The following is a 14,237-nucleotide window of genomic DNA, read 5'->3' as shown; positions in this document are numbered from 1 at the left end:
CTCCCTTCAGGGCTCACAAGGAGCCCGCCCCCCAGGGCCGCACGCAGTGCCCGAGGTGACCCCGGAACCCCTGGCCAGGGGGAGCCCCACGTGGCTTGGGGAGCCTCCCCCACCCCACGCGCAGCACTCGCCTGCAATGTATCCAACGGTCTCCGCGGCAACCGGGCCCGCCCCGCCTCTTAAAGGGACAGGACAGCCGGGAGCGGGTCACGGTCTCGCGGGGCGGGGGAGGCGGCCCCTCACCCGTGTTCGCGGGGCATTGGGCTGCCCCACCCCTTCCCTAGCGACCCGAGCGGGGTCCGAGGCAGGGGGCAGCTGGGGAGGGGCTGAGGCTGCGGTGAGGGGCGCTGCACAGAGCCCTGGGACGGACAGACAGCTCCCCCCAGCCCCCTCTGTGCCTGCTGGGGACCCTCGGGGCTGTGGAGTGGGGCAGGATATGCACCGTCGATCGGGCCCCCCACCCCCACCCCCAGCAGCAGCAGCTGCCCCCCCTCCCCCCGGCATCTCACCTCAGGGGAGTCACCCAGCTCAGACAGGTACAAAACACCCCTCCGCAGCCTCCTGGTTTTCACTGGACTCCCATGGCTTACAGAGCCCCCCGCTCTGTTTACAGGGGGGTCTGGCTGGATTCCCAGCCCGCCTGTGACCTCCGGCCTGGCTTGTGCAGGACACTGTCCTCCCTTAGGGACTTGGGTTGCTTTGCATAAACTAATAGGGTTGATGTCCATGGTGTGTTCCCTACTTTCTGCGAAGTGGGTATCAGAACTGGTCAACTGTGTGTCATATGCCCCCTGCTGGCAGCCAAGGGAGATTCTCTTTCAGCTCAGCTGGCAGGGGCCTCCTGTGCTTTTAGGGCAGGCGTTCTGTCCACGTGGACACCCACAAAGATCTGACTGTCCCTGCTGTTCAGAAGAGAACAAGGCAGGCCCAGATACTCTCAGACAGGTAACTCAGCAAGGCTCAGCCCCGGCTATCCGGGTGCTACTAACCCAGGGACAGCCCAGCTCTCGCCCCAGTAGCCAAGGGCTACTCGATCGTAGGAGACCACCTGGCCATTCCCTCCCTTGGCCCTCGGGCTAGGAGTCCCCTTGTGCTGCTCCGCAGCAATCCCACTGCGATTGCCCCCTCCTGCCATGAGCTCCCAGTTCAGCTTTACTTCTCCCCTCGCCAGAGACGAGACCCGGGCTCTCCATGGCAGGGGGGCCAACATTCCCCTTTGCCGGACCCCCAGGAACCTCAGGGCTGCCTCCCCAACAGAACAGGTCACAGCCACCCTCCCTTCGAATTCTGAGCTGGGAGCCCCTGGAGCCTACAGCTCCCAGCAGGCTGTTCCCCCCGCTCCCCCGGATCTGCAGCAATAGATACTGGATCTATCGCAGATGCAGACAGAGCAATCCAAGAGGCTTTTTCCATCACCACCACGTAGGATCCCTGGAGGAGGAAGATGAGGGTGTCATGCATACAGGTTGAGGTCTCCCCTCCAAGTGCCTCCACGGTTCATTAACCACTCCATGATGGCCTGTTCTGTTCATTCGCACCGGGCACTGTCGGAAGACAGAATTGGCTGGATGGACCATTGGTCTGACCCACTATGGTCGTTCTTATGCCAACTTTGCATAACACCCTGCAGCCCCCCCAAATCAGCCCAGAGTTCTTTGGTGAACACCCTGTGCCACTCGGCTTCCCTGACCCATAAACTAGCAGCCAGTCCTAAATGAGTAACGTGGGAGAACTGCTGGGATGGGGGGTGGGAAGGGAGATTAAGATGCAGAAGGTTAAATTTCTCCCTCCTTTTATACTGTGTTTGGTGGCATTTATTTCACAGGCCCAGAACGCTCCACTCCTTCCCAGCTCAGATGTAGGCAGAATTGGAGGAGATGACTGGGGGTGTGTTTGACAAAACTAAGACCTCACCTTGCTCAGGGCTGACGATGAGGCAGGAGCTGATGTCAACAAAATGCTGGGGTCTAAATGAGCTGTTACCACCCGAGAGAGAGAGCTTGGAGTCACTGTGGATAGCTCTCTGACAACATCTGGTCCATGTACAGTGGCGGTAAAAAAAAAGTCATTAGGAAAGGGATAGATAATAGGACAGAAAATATCATATTGCCTCTATATAAATCCAAGGTACGCCGACCTTGAATACTGCGTGCAGATGTGATCACCCCATCTCAAAAAAGATGGAATGAGAAAAGGTTAAAAAAAGGGCAACAAAAATTATTAGGGGGATGGAACGGCTTCCGTAGGAGGAGAGATTAATAAGACTGGGCCTTTTCAGCTTGGAAAAGAGACGAATAAGGAGGGGTATGATAGAGGTCTATAAAATCTGGCGTGGAGAAAGTAAATAAGGAAGTGTTGTTCAACCCTTCTCATAACATAAGAACCAGGGGTCACCAAATGAAATTAATAGGCACCGGGTTTCAAACAAATAAAATGAAGTTCTTCTTCACACAACGCACAATCAACCTGTGGAACTCCTTGCCAGAGGATGTTGTGAAGGCCAAGACTATAACAGGATTCAAAAAAGAACTAGATAAGTTCCTGGAGGATCGGTCCAGCAATGGCTATTAGCCAGGATGGGCAGGGATGGTGTCTCTAGCCTCTTTTTGCCAGACGCTGGGAATGGGTGACACGGGATGGATCACTTGATGATTCCCTGTTCTGTTCATTCCTTCTGGGGCACCTGGCATTGGCCACTGTCACAGACAGGACACTGGGCTGGATGGACCTTTGATCTGATCCAGTCTGGCTGTTCTGATGTTCTTAGGCCCAGTTATTTGTGGTTCCCAATTCCTTATTCAAAAGCCAAAATCTTTAAAAAAAATTCCAAGGCGGCCCTGGGCTTTGACTGGCTCTGCGTGATGAAGCACTTCCCGGGGCTCCTGACTGACACGTCCCTGCCTCCACACCGCCATTATCCAGAGACAAGGACACGCCCCCCCCCCCAATGCTGAAGCTTCATTTCTGGCCCAAACTCTGCCGAGTCTCATACCCCTCTTTCCACTGGGCATTTTCTTTGTTAGTAACCCTCCAATAGACACGTATAAAGCACCGGGCAGCCAATTGGCTGCCTTGCCATGTCCCAGCTACTTCAGAACAGGCTAACGGTCACAGAGCTGTCATTGGGGGGGCTGAAAAATATTTTGTCACTTACAGTCTAGCTCCTTATTCCGCTAGTTAATTAACAAATCATTACTAATTTGATTGAATTTTATAACAATCATGTTCATTTTGGTGAAATTACGAAAAATGTAATTTACACGGAGGACATTTAAAATCAAAAGATTGTTGGCCTTTGAATAAAGCACTGGGCCCAGCTTCAGCCTTGGGACACCCCAGGGAAGCAGACGCCGGCCTCAGTCCACCCTGCAGACATCCTAGCAGAGCCGGCGCTAAAGAGGCTGCAGGGAGAGGGGAGCGTCACAAGGGGGAAGCCGCTCCCCGTGAATGGGAGGGAGGGACCCGCAGAACAGATTCAGAGATTCCAAGGCCAGCAGGAACCGTCCCCTAGAACATCTGTTTGAGAAAACATCCCATCTTGGTTTTAAAACTGCCAGTGGTGGCGAATCCGCCATGCCCCTCCCTCAGTGAACTGTTCCGATGGTTAATTACGCTCACTGTTAAAAATTGACGCCTTATTTTCAGTCTGAATTTGTCTAGCTTCACCTTCCAGCCATTGGATCGTGTTAGACCTTCCTCTGCTAGACGGGAGAGCACACTGTCAAATATTTGTTCCCCCTATAGGTACTTTTAGACTGGGATCAAGACACCCCTTAACCTTCCCTTTGCTCAGCTACACAGCTTGGTCCCTTGGAGTCTCTCACTCCAAGGCAGGTTTTCCAGCCCTTTTCTCCACATCCTTCTTGAATTGCAGACCCCAGAACTGGACACAGGATCCCAGAAGCAGTCACACCAGAGCCAAATCCAGAGATAAAATAACCTCTCTCCTACCCGCGCTTCCCGGGTATCCGTCCCAGGCTCGCGTTATGCCCCTTGGCAACAGCATTGCCCTGGGAGCTTGTGTTCAGCTGATTATCCACCACGACCCGCACCCCCCAGGTCCTTTTCAGTCTCTGCTTCCCAGGATAGAGCCCCCCATCCTGTACGTCTGGCTGCAGCCTTTGTTCCTCGTTGGACACATTGCACCAATCCCGCCCGCCTGCCGCCTTTGTTCTGCTGCACCGTGCTTTCGATCCTTTCGGCCCCCCGATGCCAAGCATGGTCTAGCCCCCTGCAAGGGCCTTACCCTTCGGGAGAATCCACTGGGAGACCTGGACGCCTTCCCCAGCGCTCTGGGCAATGACTCCCCTTCGCAAGAGAGAGCCATTCGGGTGGGGAGCTTAGCACAGGGGAGTTGCTTCTTCAGCACCATTAAAAAACAAAACCACATTTCCACAATTCCGCAATTAGGTTGTAAACAACCGGCAAGAGCCGCGAGGGCGACGCTAGACCGGGTCTGGGCTGATCAGTACTGGGATGGCAGACTCCCAGGGGAAAACCCACGGTACATGGCAGCGAATGAGACCTGTGAGTCAGCAGGGGGCGCTCTCCTCCCCAGGCCCGTGACGATTCTAATACCCCGGCCTGGTACCGGGGGGGCTGTGCTCCAGGGAGGGATGTGTGGGGCTGAGCAGGGGGTGACCCGAAGCAGGGGGCTAGGGTTCGAAGTTTACCCCAGCTGTGGGGATGCCTGGCAGAGCCAATTCGGAGACCTCTGCCTCCGCTCTGCCCCGAGATCCCCACCTCGCCCAGAGCCAAGGAACACCAGCCTTGCGACTTCCAAGAACTTCCGACACTGGGGAATATGTGGCTTGGCTGCTGCACCCTCACCCCCATATCCATGCAAGATGCTGCTGTTGAGACCCCTTTCCCGCTGTTCCCCCTTCTCCATCGCATCAGCTACAACTTGCTGCCTCTCCGAGGCCCTGCCAGACGGTGCCCTGCCACACCCATCAGCTACATTATCCTCGTGCCTCTGCTCTGCCACCCGTGCCAGCCTCGAGTGACCCCTTGTCCTCTTCTCCATGAGCTCTCCCAGCCATCTCCCAAGCTGCCCCTTGTGCATGGCACAAACTCCATCCCCCAAGTCAGACAGCCGCAGCCTTCTCCGCCAAAGCCCGAGCCTCACGGCTGCCACAACACCCCCAGAGCCTTGGCAGCTGGCCCTGGCGAGGCAGGGGGTGATCTCCGTTCTCCAGTCTACACACACCTACTCCCACCCCTCCTACTTCCTCAGTTGTTTCCTCCCCGTTGTCTGGTCACTACTCAGGCCTGCGCAGGCCCACGCTCACCTTTGGGCAGGTCTCTACCTGCTGGCAGTTAAACAATAACACGATGGGATCCCCCACGCCGGGTTAACCGGGAGAGGCAGCCTCTGTGGGGTCAGAGCTGCCGGTTAGGTCGGACCGGGGCCGCCAGACACACCTGGGATTGAAGATACCCGCGCCGCAGCTCTGTGCAGGCGGCTACAGGCCCAAGGGCAGAAGCCCAGAGCCTGACCCCTGGGAGTGGAGTCCGGGGACAGCTAACCCCGTATCTCTAGCCCCACTGGAGCCTGGCAGGGAGTTGTCTGGACAGGATCCAGGGGCCAGTTACCTGGCCGACTTTCCCGGCCGATGGAATTTCCCGCCAGTTAAAGGGGCTGGATTTCAAACAGCCACGGAAGGCGAAGGTCGTGGATCCACTGCACAGATCCAGCGAGGTCAGGGGTGTGTGTGTGTCAATTTCCCTCAGCCCCCGTGGGATTGGGGAGGCTGGTCTGCCTGGCTCATTCATGGCCCTGGCTCTCTGCAGGGAGCAGAGCACTAGCAAGCCAACCCCCAAACCCCATTGATGCTAACGGGCGCTGCAAGTGCTCACCTCCCCTGGAACGCAGGCCAAAGGGACCAACTGGAGCCCGGGGGACCAAGGGGCACTGGATGCCACCAAGAATCACCAGCTCACCACAACCATCTTCCCCCCTCTCTGCTCTGGCCCTGCATCCCACCCCGCCGCTGGCTGCCCCCAGTGCTTGTGGGGCCTCCTCACCGTCCTGCACAAATCTGCCCTGGCCTGTGGCTCATCTCTGGGCTTTGTGCCCCTCCGCTCCGACCTCCTGTTCTCTGCCAGCTGGAGATCCCTCCCCTCCCACCCTGCACCCTCAGCCCCTGGGGATCTGCCCCCCTTACCCTGGGATCCCGCCCAGCCCCACACCAGAGGAAGAGAGAATGCTGAAGACCCCATGCTAACCCCTGCCCTGCGGCACGGCTAGCTTGGTTAGATCACGAAGGAGCCCATCCGTTGCCCCAGCCAGCTGGGAGAACGTCGATGACAGGCACCGGGAAGGAGTTTTCCCACCGGGCATTGGTGGGGGTGAAGGATCCCCCTCCCCTGGACATCGGCTCCCTGTAGAGAGAGAGCCCCTTTCACCACCTCTCAGAAAACAGGCCTGGGTTATCCGCAGGGAGAGGCAGAGGCCAGTGAAGTTGCACGAAGGCCGGGTAGAATGAGCAGGACGTTGCAATACCAATCCCAAGCTGGAAGATCCAGCAACCCGCTGGTTCCAGGGGCAGGTGCCTCGTTAAAGGACCCTGGAGAACGGGCTTTGCCTGCGTTTCTGCTATTTCTCATTCTATCGACGCATGCAGCTTCTGGGGCGGAGGGAGGGAAGGGGGGAGCAGAGTGTAAGGTAAGGGTTAAACTCACCGTTTCTCTCTGGAGCCCAGGGATCGGCCCCCGCTGGAGGGCACCAGTGAAGCGAATGTGCTGGCCTCAGACTGGGCATACGGGAAAACCAGATGGGATTCAAGGGGGGTGAAGCCCAGAGGGGGCTAGAAGGTAGGCTGCAGTCTTATAGCCTAGGCCAGAGCCCGGCTTATAGAATCATAGAAGATCAGGGTTGGAAGGGACCTCCGGAGGTATCTAGTCCAACCCCCTGCTCAAAGCAGGGCCAATCCCCAGCCAGATTTTCGCCCCAGTGGCCCCCTCAAGGATTGAACTCACAACGCTGGGTTTAGCAGGCCAATGCTCAAACCACCGAGCGATCCCTCCCACTCTACAGAACTGGAGCGCATGGGCTGGAATTCTCTGCTCAGTTCCTCTGTTCAACTTGATGGGATCATCCCAATGGGGAGTCTGGCCATAGGAACCCCCCCCACACTCCACTTCAGCCTCACGTCGGGAGAGGCAGAGGAGAGTAACGGAGATGCTAGGACTGAGTGGGTCCGCAGACCAGGGAATCCGTGACACGAATAGCAGGTGTAGGTTGGGGGCTGGCGCTGAGATGCATTGGCCCAGCTGTGCTGGGAGGTTTCCCAGGCCGGGCCTGCTTTACGCCAGCACTACTACTCCCTTGCTGTCATGAGCACAAAGTTCTCTGTCTCTCGACAGGCCCATCGCACTAAAAAACAGTAAAACCAAAGAGTTGATTTATTGGCATTTTTACAATCCACAGCGATCACTGAATACAAGAGGCTTCATGCTCCCAGCCCATCTCCGAACGCCCTACTCCACACCCACTGCCTCCAGTGCTGCCTGGCTCAGCTAAAGTTCACAGTTTGGAATCGTTAGTGGCGATCTATTTCCAACGGTAAGAGAAAGGGGGGGGGGGGAAGAGATGGAATAAATCCCGACCTAGTGTATCATCAATAACGCTGTGCTTCTGCGGCACTGCCCAGCCAGCAGCCTCTGGGCACTTTACAGACAACAGGGAGCCCCACAACCACGGTCAGAGAGGTATTCGCCCTATTTCACAGATGGGGAAACTGAGGCACATAGTGCTGCATCCTGTCCAAGGTCACCCAGCAAGAGCTGGGAATGGAACCCGGCTGTCCTGTGCTCTAGCCACTAGACCACGTTTTCCTCCCCAATGCGGCTGCATTTTTAATCAAAGGAGTTTTGGTAACAATATAAACCCTGAGAGCCAAGGCAGAGTCACCAGAACCCCCTGGAGAAACCCAGCTCCGCGTAGTGCTTACAGCGTGTAGAGCTTTTACGTCTCCAAGACCCTTCATGAACGCGTGATGTCCCTGGGAGACTGGGAAATAGGATCATGATTTCAGAGGGGGGGAACTGAGGTACTGAAGTGGGAAGTGATTAGCCCAACAGGGAATCAACGGTAAAGACAGGAATAGAACCCAGGAGTCCTGACTCCCAGTCCCCCAACCCCTCTCCTCTAACCACTAGACCCCACTCCCCTCCCAGAGCCAGGAATAGAATCCAGGAGTCCTGGCTCTCTGTCCTCTACTCACCTGCCTCCCCTGTCGCAGACAGCTAAAGTGAGCTATTGGTAACATTTGACATTAACAAGAACCTCCAAGCCTCCAAACGTCCTGTCCCCTCACCCACTGGCGTTGCCTCTCCAGCCCCTACCGTGCAGTGGAGCGTATCTAGGGGCTTCCGACCTGAGGCTGGGCTGCCCCTTAGCCACCTCCTCCTCAAACCCAGAGCCACTCAAGATGTGGCCCTCCCTGTAGCGCAGGGCAGAGGCTGGGAATGCCCCACTCCCATCCAGCCCGGCTGCTTCATCCCCCTATGGGCCTTAACAGCACCTTTGCTTGGCTAGACAGGATGGCCGAAGGGGAGGTCTGAGACGGCAGCAGCGGGACAGAGACCCAGGAGCCCCTTCTATGTTCAGGACAAGGCTCCTGCAGCATCCCCGGCCCCACCCAGGGGGCAACCGCTTCTCCCAGGGATTGTGTATCACGCACACGCCAGTGTCACAATTCTGTGGCTGCGTGCACACACACACACTCCCTCCCTCCCTCTGCAAAGTAACCAGGTCAGTTCAACCCACAACATTCACCTTATACTCCCCTTTTCCAGCCCCTCTCCACAGAAACACCCCCTGCAATCAACCAGCCTCCATCATGCCCTGCACACTTAAAAGTATGGGTCTGCAAACATTTATCCCCCCACAGCAGCCTCCCTGGGGACGAAGCTGTTTATAACTAGGCCTTGGGCCTGTCTATCCAAATGCTGAACGGGGGGGGGGTGCTTTTTGTTCCCTGGATGATGGGTGAATACACCCCATCCCATTTGTTGAACATCCTCCGCTCTCTCCTAATACAAAAACCTTGTGCCTCCTGTTATTCACAGCATTCACTGAAAGTGAAGGGCAGCAAATGTCACCGGGTGCATTGCGCGCAAGAGTATTTCCTTTGCTCTCTGTAGCCGGTGGAACTCATGGCCACAAGACAGCATTGAGAGCAAGAGCTTCACAGCATTCAATACAGGGTCAGACATTTATACGGATGAGAACATCACGGGTTAGATTCCCTTGGTTCTTCTCTGGCCCTTCCCCTCTGAAGAAGTTTGGTTTACTGGACGGATCCCTTTTTGGGGTCCATCATAAACAAGGGGACCAAAGAGGCCTGGCCCCACTGAAGCCAATGGCAACAGACTCCCAGCGGGCCCAAGATTTCATCCCAACAGTGCGTCCACACTAGCTTCCGCTCTGGTTGCCCAAGCCCGGTATCCTCCTGTCTCTAACAGTACCCGGGACCAGCTGCTTCAGAAGATGGAAGGACCCCGCAGTGGACAGTTTGGGGCCAACATGCACTTGGAGGAAGTTTCCCCTAACCCTGGACGCTTGAGGTTGGCTCATGGCCTGAGATACCCGGTGTTGTGCCCCTCCTTTTGTACCCTACCCAGTGTAATTGTGGCGGTTCTCAGCCCCAGGAACGGCTGACCCTTGGCCATCCATCCTGCTAAGTGCTTGATTTCACGTCAATCTCCCAGCAGTGAATTTCACAGGTTACAGGTTTCCGCATGGGGGGTTGAAAATTCGCTGCCTTTCCAATGGGGCGGGACACCCCTGCGTTCTCGTCTGCCGAGAAGGGCAAACAGGCGCGGTCAGGGGGAGGAAGCAGGCTGGGTCTGTTTCTCCCAGCCCCCAACAACCTCCAGAGCAAAGGGGGCGGATGTAGAACCATCACCAGGCTGGAGACCTGCGCTATAAAGTCATAGGATCCTTGTGCTTGGAGTGGAGACCTGAAAATCCTCTAGGACGTAACCCCCCAAACACACACACACACACACACACACTTCCCGCTCCCCAGTTGCATGGAGCAGGTCTTGCTTCAATCAGGGAACAATCACCAAAGTTAACGCAGAGACCTGACGGGAAGCCACCAGCCAGCCGGGGAGGCAGGCCGGCCAACGACACGGCTTCATCCTTGATCTCTGCCAGCGCGGCTGTGCCCGTCCCCGTGCCGCAGGAGGGAGGCGGCTGCCAGGAACGTTCAGCGCCAGGGGGGTTTTCCCGTCCACTATCAGAGCTGGGTTCCGTGCAGTGGCGCCCCCAGCTGGTACTTTTGTGGTGGTTTGTCCTGGTCTCTCCCAGCCAGCGGGCGGGGGGTGGGCGTGTGCTCACGGAGGAGTCAGCGGTGCCCCACAAACGGGCCGGCTGGGGCAGGACGCAGAGGAAAGAACCGACAGACCAGGCGCGGCGCTGTCCCCGATGCCACCTCGGGCAGCACCGCTCCCCACACACCGGGCGCCCAGCTGGGCTCAGGACCGGGCATTGTGTAATGGGATCTGCGGGTCTGTAGTGTAGAAACAACGTGCGCTTCACGGGCTAACCCCCGAGCGCACCGGGCCTGCGCTTCCACCAGCCAAAGTCCAGTCCCCCAGAGAAAGAAAGTCACAGCCCTGCTCCCTGGAAAAGCTTTGCCAGGCACCCTCGCCAACGCCCCCCTCCCTGCCCCCTCGCTTGGGGGAATTCATCCCCAGCAGCCAGCGGCAATCAAAGGTCAGACGCACACTGGCACCATGTGGAGTCAGACGCCTCCTGGGGGTGGGTTGGGGGGGTGTCATCCTGGATTTCCCCCCGCCCCATTCTTCTTTCCACCGGCAAGGATCCACTTTGTCCGGAGACGAGCCCTCTCGAGCCAGCAGGGTGGGGTAGGGAGAAGGGGGAATGGCACCCGAACCCGTCTTTATCCACAGGGATGAGGTGGAGACGTTTCCGGCTCCCTGATCCGCCCCATCGCCAGGAGGGGGTGAGACCCTTTCCCAGCCAGACACTCCCCCCCAAAGGGACTGTCCCCCTCCTTTGGGAGGCTGCTCACGGGGCAGAGCCCTCCCGCCGCCCGGCCAGGGGGCTAGTTGGCTTTGTAGAGGTCCTTGCGGTGCCGCACCTCCTTCAGCACCCGCGCCCGGAAGCTGTCCCAGTCCTCGCCTCTCAGCCGCTGCAGCCCCAGGGCCCGGTGCAGCTCCCAGCAGTGGGTCCGCAGGAACGGGTTGTATTCCTTCTCCTCGCCGATGGTGGAGGGGCACTGGGGCGGGGAGAGACGGGGCCAGGTCAGCACGCGCAGAGCGACGTGCCCAGCGCAGAGCCGCAGCCCGTTGAGACCACCGAGCCCAGCATGAAAGAGGCAACGCACCCTGCATGTTCTAATCTGCGCTGAGCCCAGCCTGTCTGCATCCCAAATCCACAACTTCGCCAGCTCCTTTTACTAGAGACCGGCTCCTACAAACCAGTTTCGAAGCTATTTTCCTTTACTATCTGGATTGTGGGAACCCCCAGCACCCCATTGTGCCAGGCGCCGTAGAAACCCAAGAGATTACGGAAATGCGGCTGCCTCTGGGGTGGGGTATGGCAGCCATATATAGCGGCACCATACTCCAGCAGGGTTAGGATGGGAAGCCAAGACAGACCCCAAGTCCAGAGGAAACCCTGCGAGGGGAATTTAGGAAGGTGGAATGGAATTACTCAGATACCCAGTAGAGACTAGGTCAAGGGTCAAGACACATTAATGGGGTGCAGGGAGGGTGTTTAGGGGTGCCGAGGGAGTGGACACTGCTGTGGCCTGTGCCCCACGGGTTATGGCTATCCAGCGAGCTGCAGCTGGATGGGGTGCAGGTTGCGGGTGGGGGGCCTTTGGGGAAATGAGGCAGGGACCCAGATTGGGGGCAAAGGGACCTGGCCCCTCTTGCCAAGCGTAACCCTTCGAATGCTGGATTTTCCAGGCGACCAGCTGCGAGGTGACAGATTAATATACTGCATGATACAACTGACCCCAGCCAGCCAATCTCCTGGCCTTGGCCCAGCACCTGATGCCCTCTGGGTTCCTGCGGGGCGGGTGTGAATTCAAACCAGCCTGCGCCCCCCTCCCCCCACTGCCAGGCTAGGAAGCAGCTGGATCCGAGCCGCAGGGAAACCGGCACTACTTCCGGCCAGGTGTTTCCCAGCCCCGGCGTAGGGAGAGAGAGCGGGGGGAAGAGCCAGGAAAGAGGAACTGGGCCCCGCGCGAGTGGCACCTGCCCCGGATGCCAAGGCCCGGGAGCACTCCCCACCGACACTCACCGTGCTCCTCTTCTCCAGCCGCTGCTGATTCGCCCACTGCAGCTTCTGCTCCAGCACGGGGTTCTCCAGCTCCAGCAGGCTGGCAAACGTCAGGCAGTCCAGGGCATACTCGTGTCCTTGGGGAGCAGAGAGGGCAGTGACCAGGGGAGAGGGGGCTGGCACGGGCGGGGGCTCCGATTAAGGGCACGGACTGGCGAGCCAAGCACCCGGTAGGGAGCCAGGTCGCCTGGGTTCTATTCCCATCTGTGCCGGCCCCTCTCCGTGCTTCTGCCCTATGGGAACATCACCTGCTGCCCCCTAGGGTGGCTGGGAGGGGCAGGCAAGGGGCCGGCAGATCCTCAGACGCAAGGGGCTAGAGATGGGTGAGGTCCAGGGAGCCAAGGAAACCAGATCTCTAGACAGAGCAGGGAGATCAGACTGCGGCAGCGTCTGCAGCGATGCCCCTCAATCTAAGGTCCCTCTAAGCTGCGTGGCCGCGCAGGGGCTCAGGGCTGTGGCGGGAAGAGGCGTCGCTCCCTGCCGGCTCCCGGATGGACTTGCCGCGGCTGGGGGAGAGGAGCTGCACCCTTGGCTCGGCCCAGGCCTGCCGGAGCTGCTGTCCCCACGGAGAGGCGCCTCTCCCCCGGCCCCGAGCTGCTGTGGCGAGAGACGGCTGGGGGGAGTCCTCTCTCCCCACTGCAGCCTGGGGGTAGCCTGCGCCCCAAACCATTCATTCCACACACGGATGTAAAAAGCAAGAGGGACAGTGCCCTCAGTCCCACCCAGCAGCTCCCCTCCCAGGTCTGCCCCTAACCTGCCCATGGGCTGCGGACGAATACAGCTCACGGGCGAGACCCCGGCCTTGCTTTGCCTCCATGTCGGCACAGGCCCAGGAGTGGGGATTCCTTCCCCTCCTTGCAGATCTAGGTCAGTGACCCCCAGCGGGGCTGAGGCCCCCCTGACTCATGGCACTGAACTCCAGGCTGCACCCCTACCCCTGCAGCTGGGCCCCTGTGGAGATCGGGGGACTTCCCCAGCCTCTGCTGGCCCCCTTTCCCTGCCCCACAAACCCCACCCTCGAGCTTGCTGCCTGGCAGGGGGCGCTTACCTGGCCAGAGCAGCGTGTCCTCTGCTAGGTCCGCAGCGGTGTCCAGCGAGGCCAGCATGGTTTCCGGCGTCCCCTCGAATATCCGCCCTGCAAGACCATGCGGGGAGCATGTTACGGGGGAGGGGATCGCGGTCCTCACCCTATGGGCTCCGGCCTCTCTGGGTCGCTGGGACAGCAGGCCAAGGGCCAACCCCCTCCTCCCAGGAGGAGCCATTTCGCTCGCCCCTCCCCCAAATGGGGTGTTTACAACCCATGCCCCACAGCGGGGTCTTGCAGCCCGCGCCCACCACCACGCCAGCAGTGCCCAAACCGCCCCACCCCCCTCACACCTTGCTCCGCAAAGCGTCTGTGAGCGGCCTTAGCCCCCAGAGGATTCATAGACTCTAGGGCTGGAAGGGACCTCGAGAGGTCATCGAGTCCAGTCCCCTGCCCGTATGGCAGGACCAAATACTGTCTAGACCATCCCTGATAGACATTTATCTAACCTACTCTTAAATATCTCCAGAGATGGAGATTCCACAACCTCCCAAAAAATTTAATGGAGATGTCCTATCTCCTAGAAAGGGAAGGGACCTTGAAAGGACATTGAGTTCAGCCCCCTGCCTTCACTAGCAGGACCAAGTACTGATTTTGCTCCAGACCCCTAAGTGGCCCCCTCAAGGATTGAACTCACAACCCTGGGTTTAGCAGGCCAATGCTCAAACCACTGAGCTATCCCCCCCCCCGAGGGATAATGGACTCACTACTGCTGCTGTGGAGGGGGTGTGTCCCATCGAGATCCAGGGGCAGAGAGAGGAGCCTCTGGAGCTGGAGGACCTGAGTTCTGCCCCCGATGCTGCCAACTGGGCGCAGACCCCACTATCC

At 58.5% G+C, this 14,237-nt stretch overlaps 1 protein-coding gene across 4 annotated transcripts in view; it reads right to left on the bottom strand.

Annotated features, from left to right (window-relative positions):
• Positions 1 to 7,384: 7,384 nt before the first annotated feature.
• LOC128845344 (probable hydrolase PNKD) overlaps positions 7,385 to 14,237 on the bottom strand; it is a 30,973-nt gene continuing 24,120 nt past the window's right edge. For all 4 annotated transcript variants that reach the window (XM_054043921.1, XM_054043925.1, XM_054043922.1 and 1 more), the window contains 3 exons: positions 13,374 to 13,460; positions 12,287 to 12,402; positions 7,385 to 11,255 (listed from right to left, as the gene is read on the bottom strand). In XM_054043921.1, coding sequence (XP_053899896.1) covers positions 11,082 to 11,255; positions 12,287 to 12,402; positions 13,374 to 13,460 — 377 coding nt within the window. In that variant the 3' untranslated portion in view covers positions 7,385 to 11,081. The remainder of the gene's footprint in view (positions 11,256 to 12,286; positions 12,403 to 13,373; positions 13,461 to 14,237) is intronic.

Source organism: Malaclemys terrapin, chromosome 11 (assembly GCF_027887155.1).
Source record: "Malaclemys terrapin pileata isolate rMalTer1 chromosome 11, rMalTer1.hap1, whole genome shotgun sequence".
Classification (NCBI taxonomy): domain Eukaryota; kingdom Metazoa; phylum Chordata; order Testudines; family Emydidae; genus Malaclemys; species Malaclemys terrapin.
This window is presented reverse-complemented; position numbering and strand designations above follow the sequence as displayed.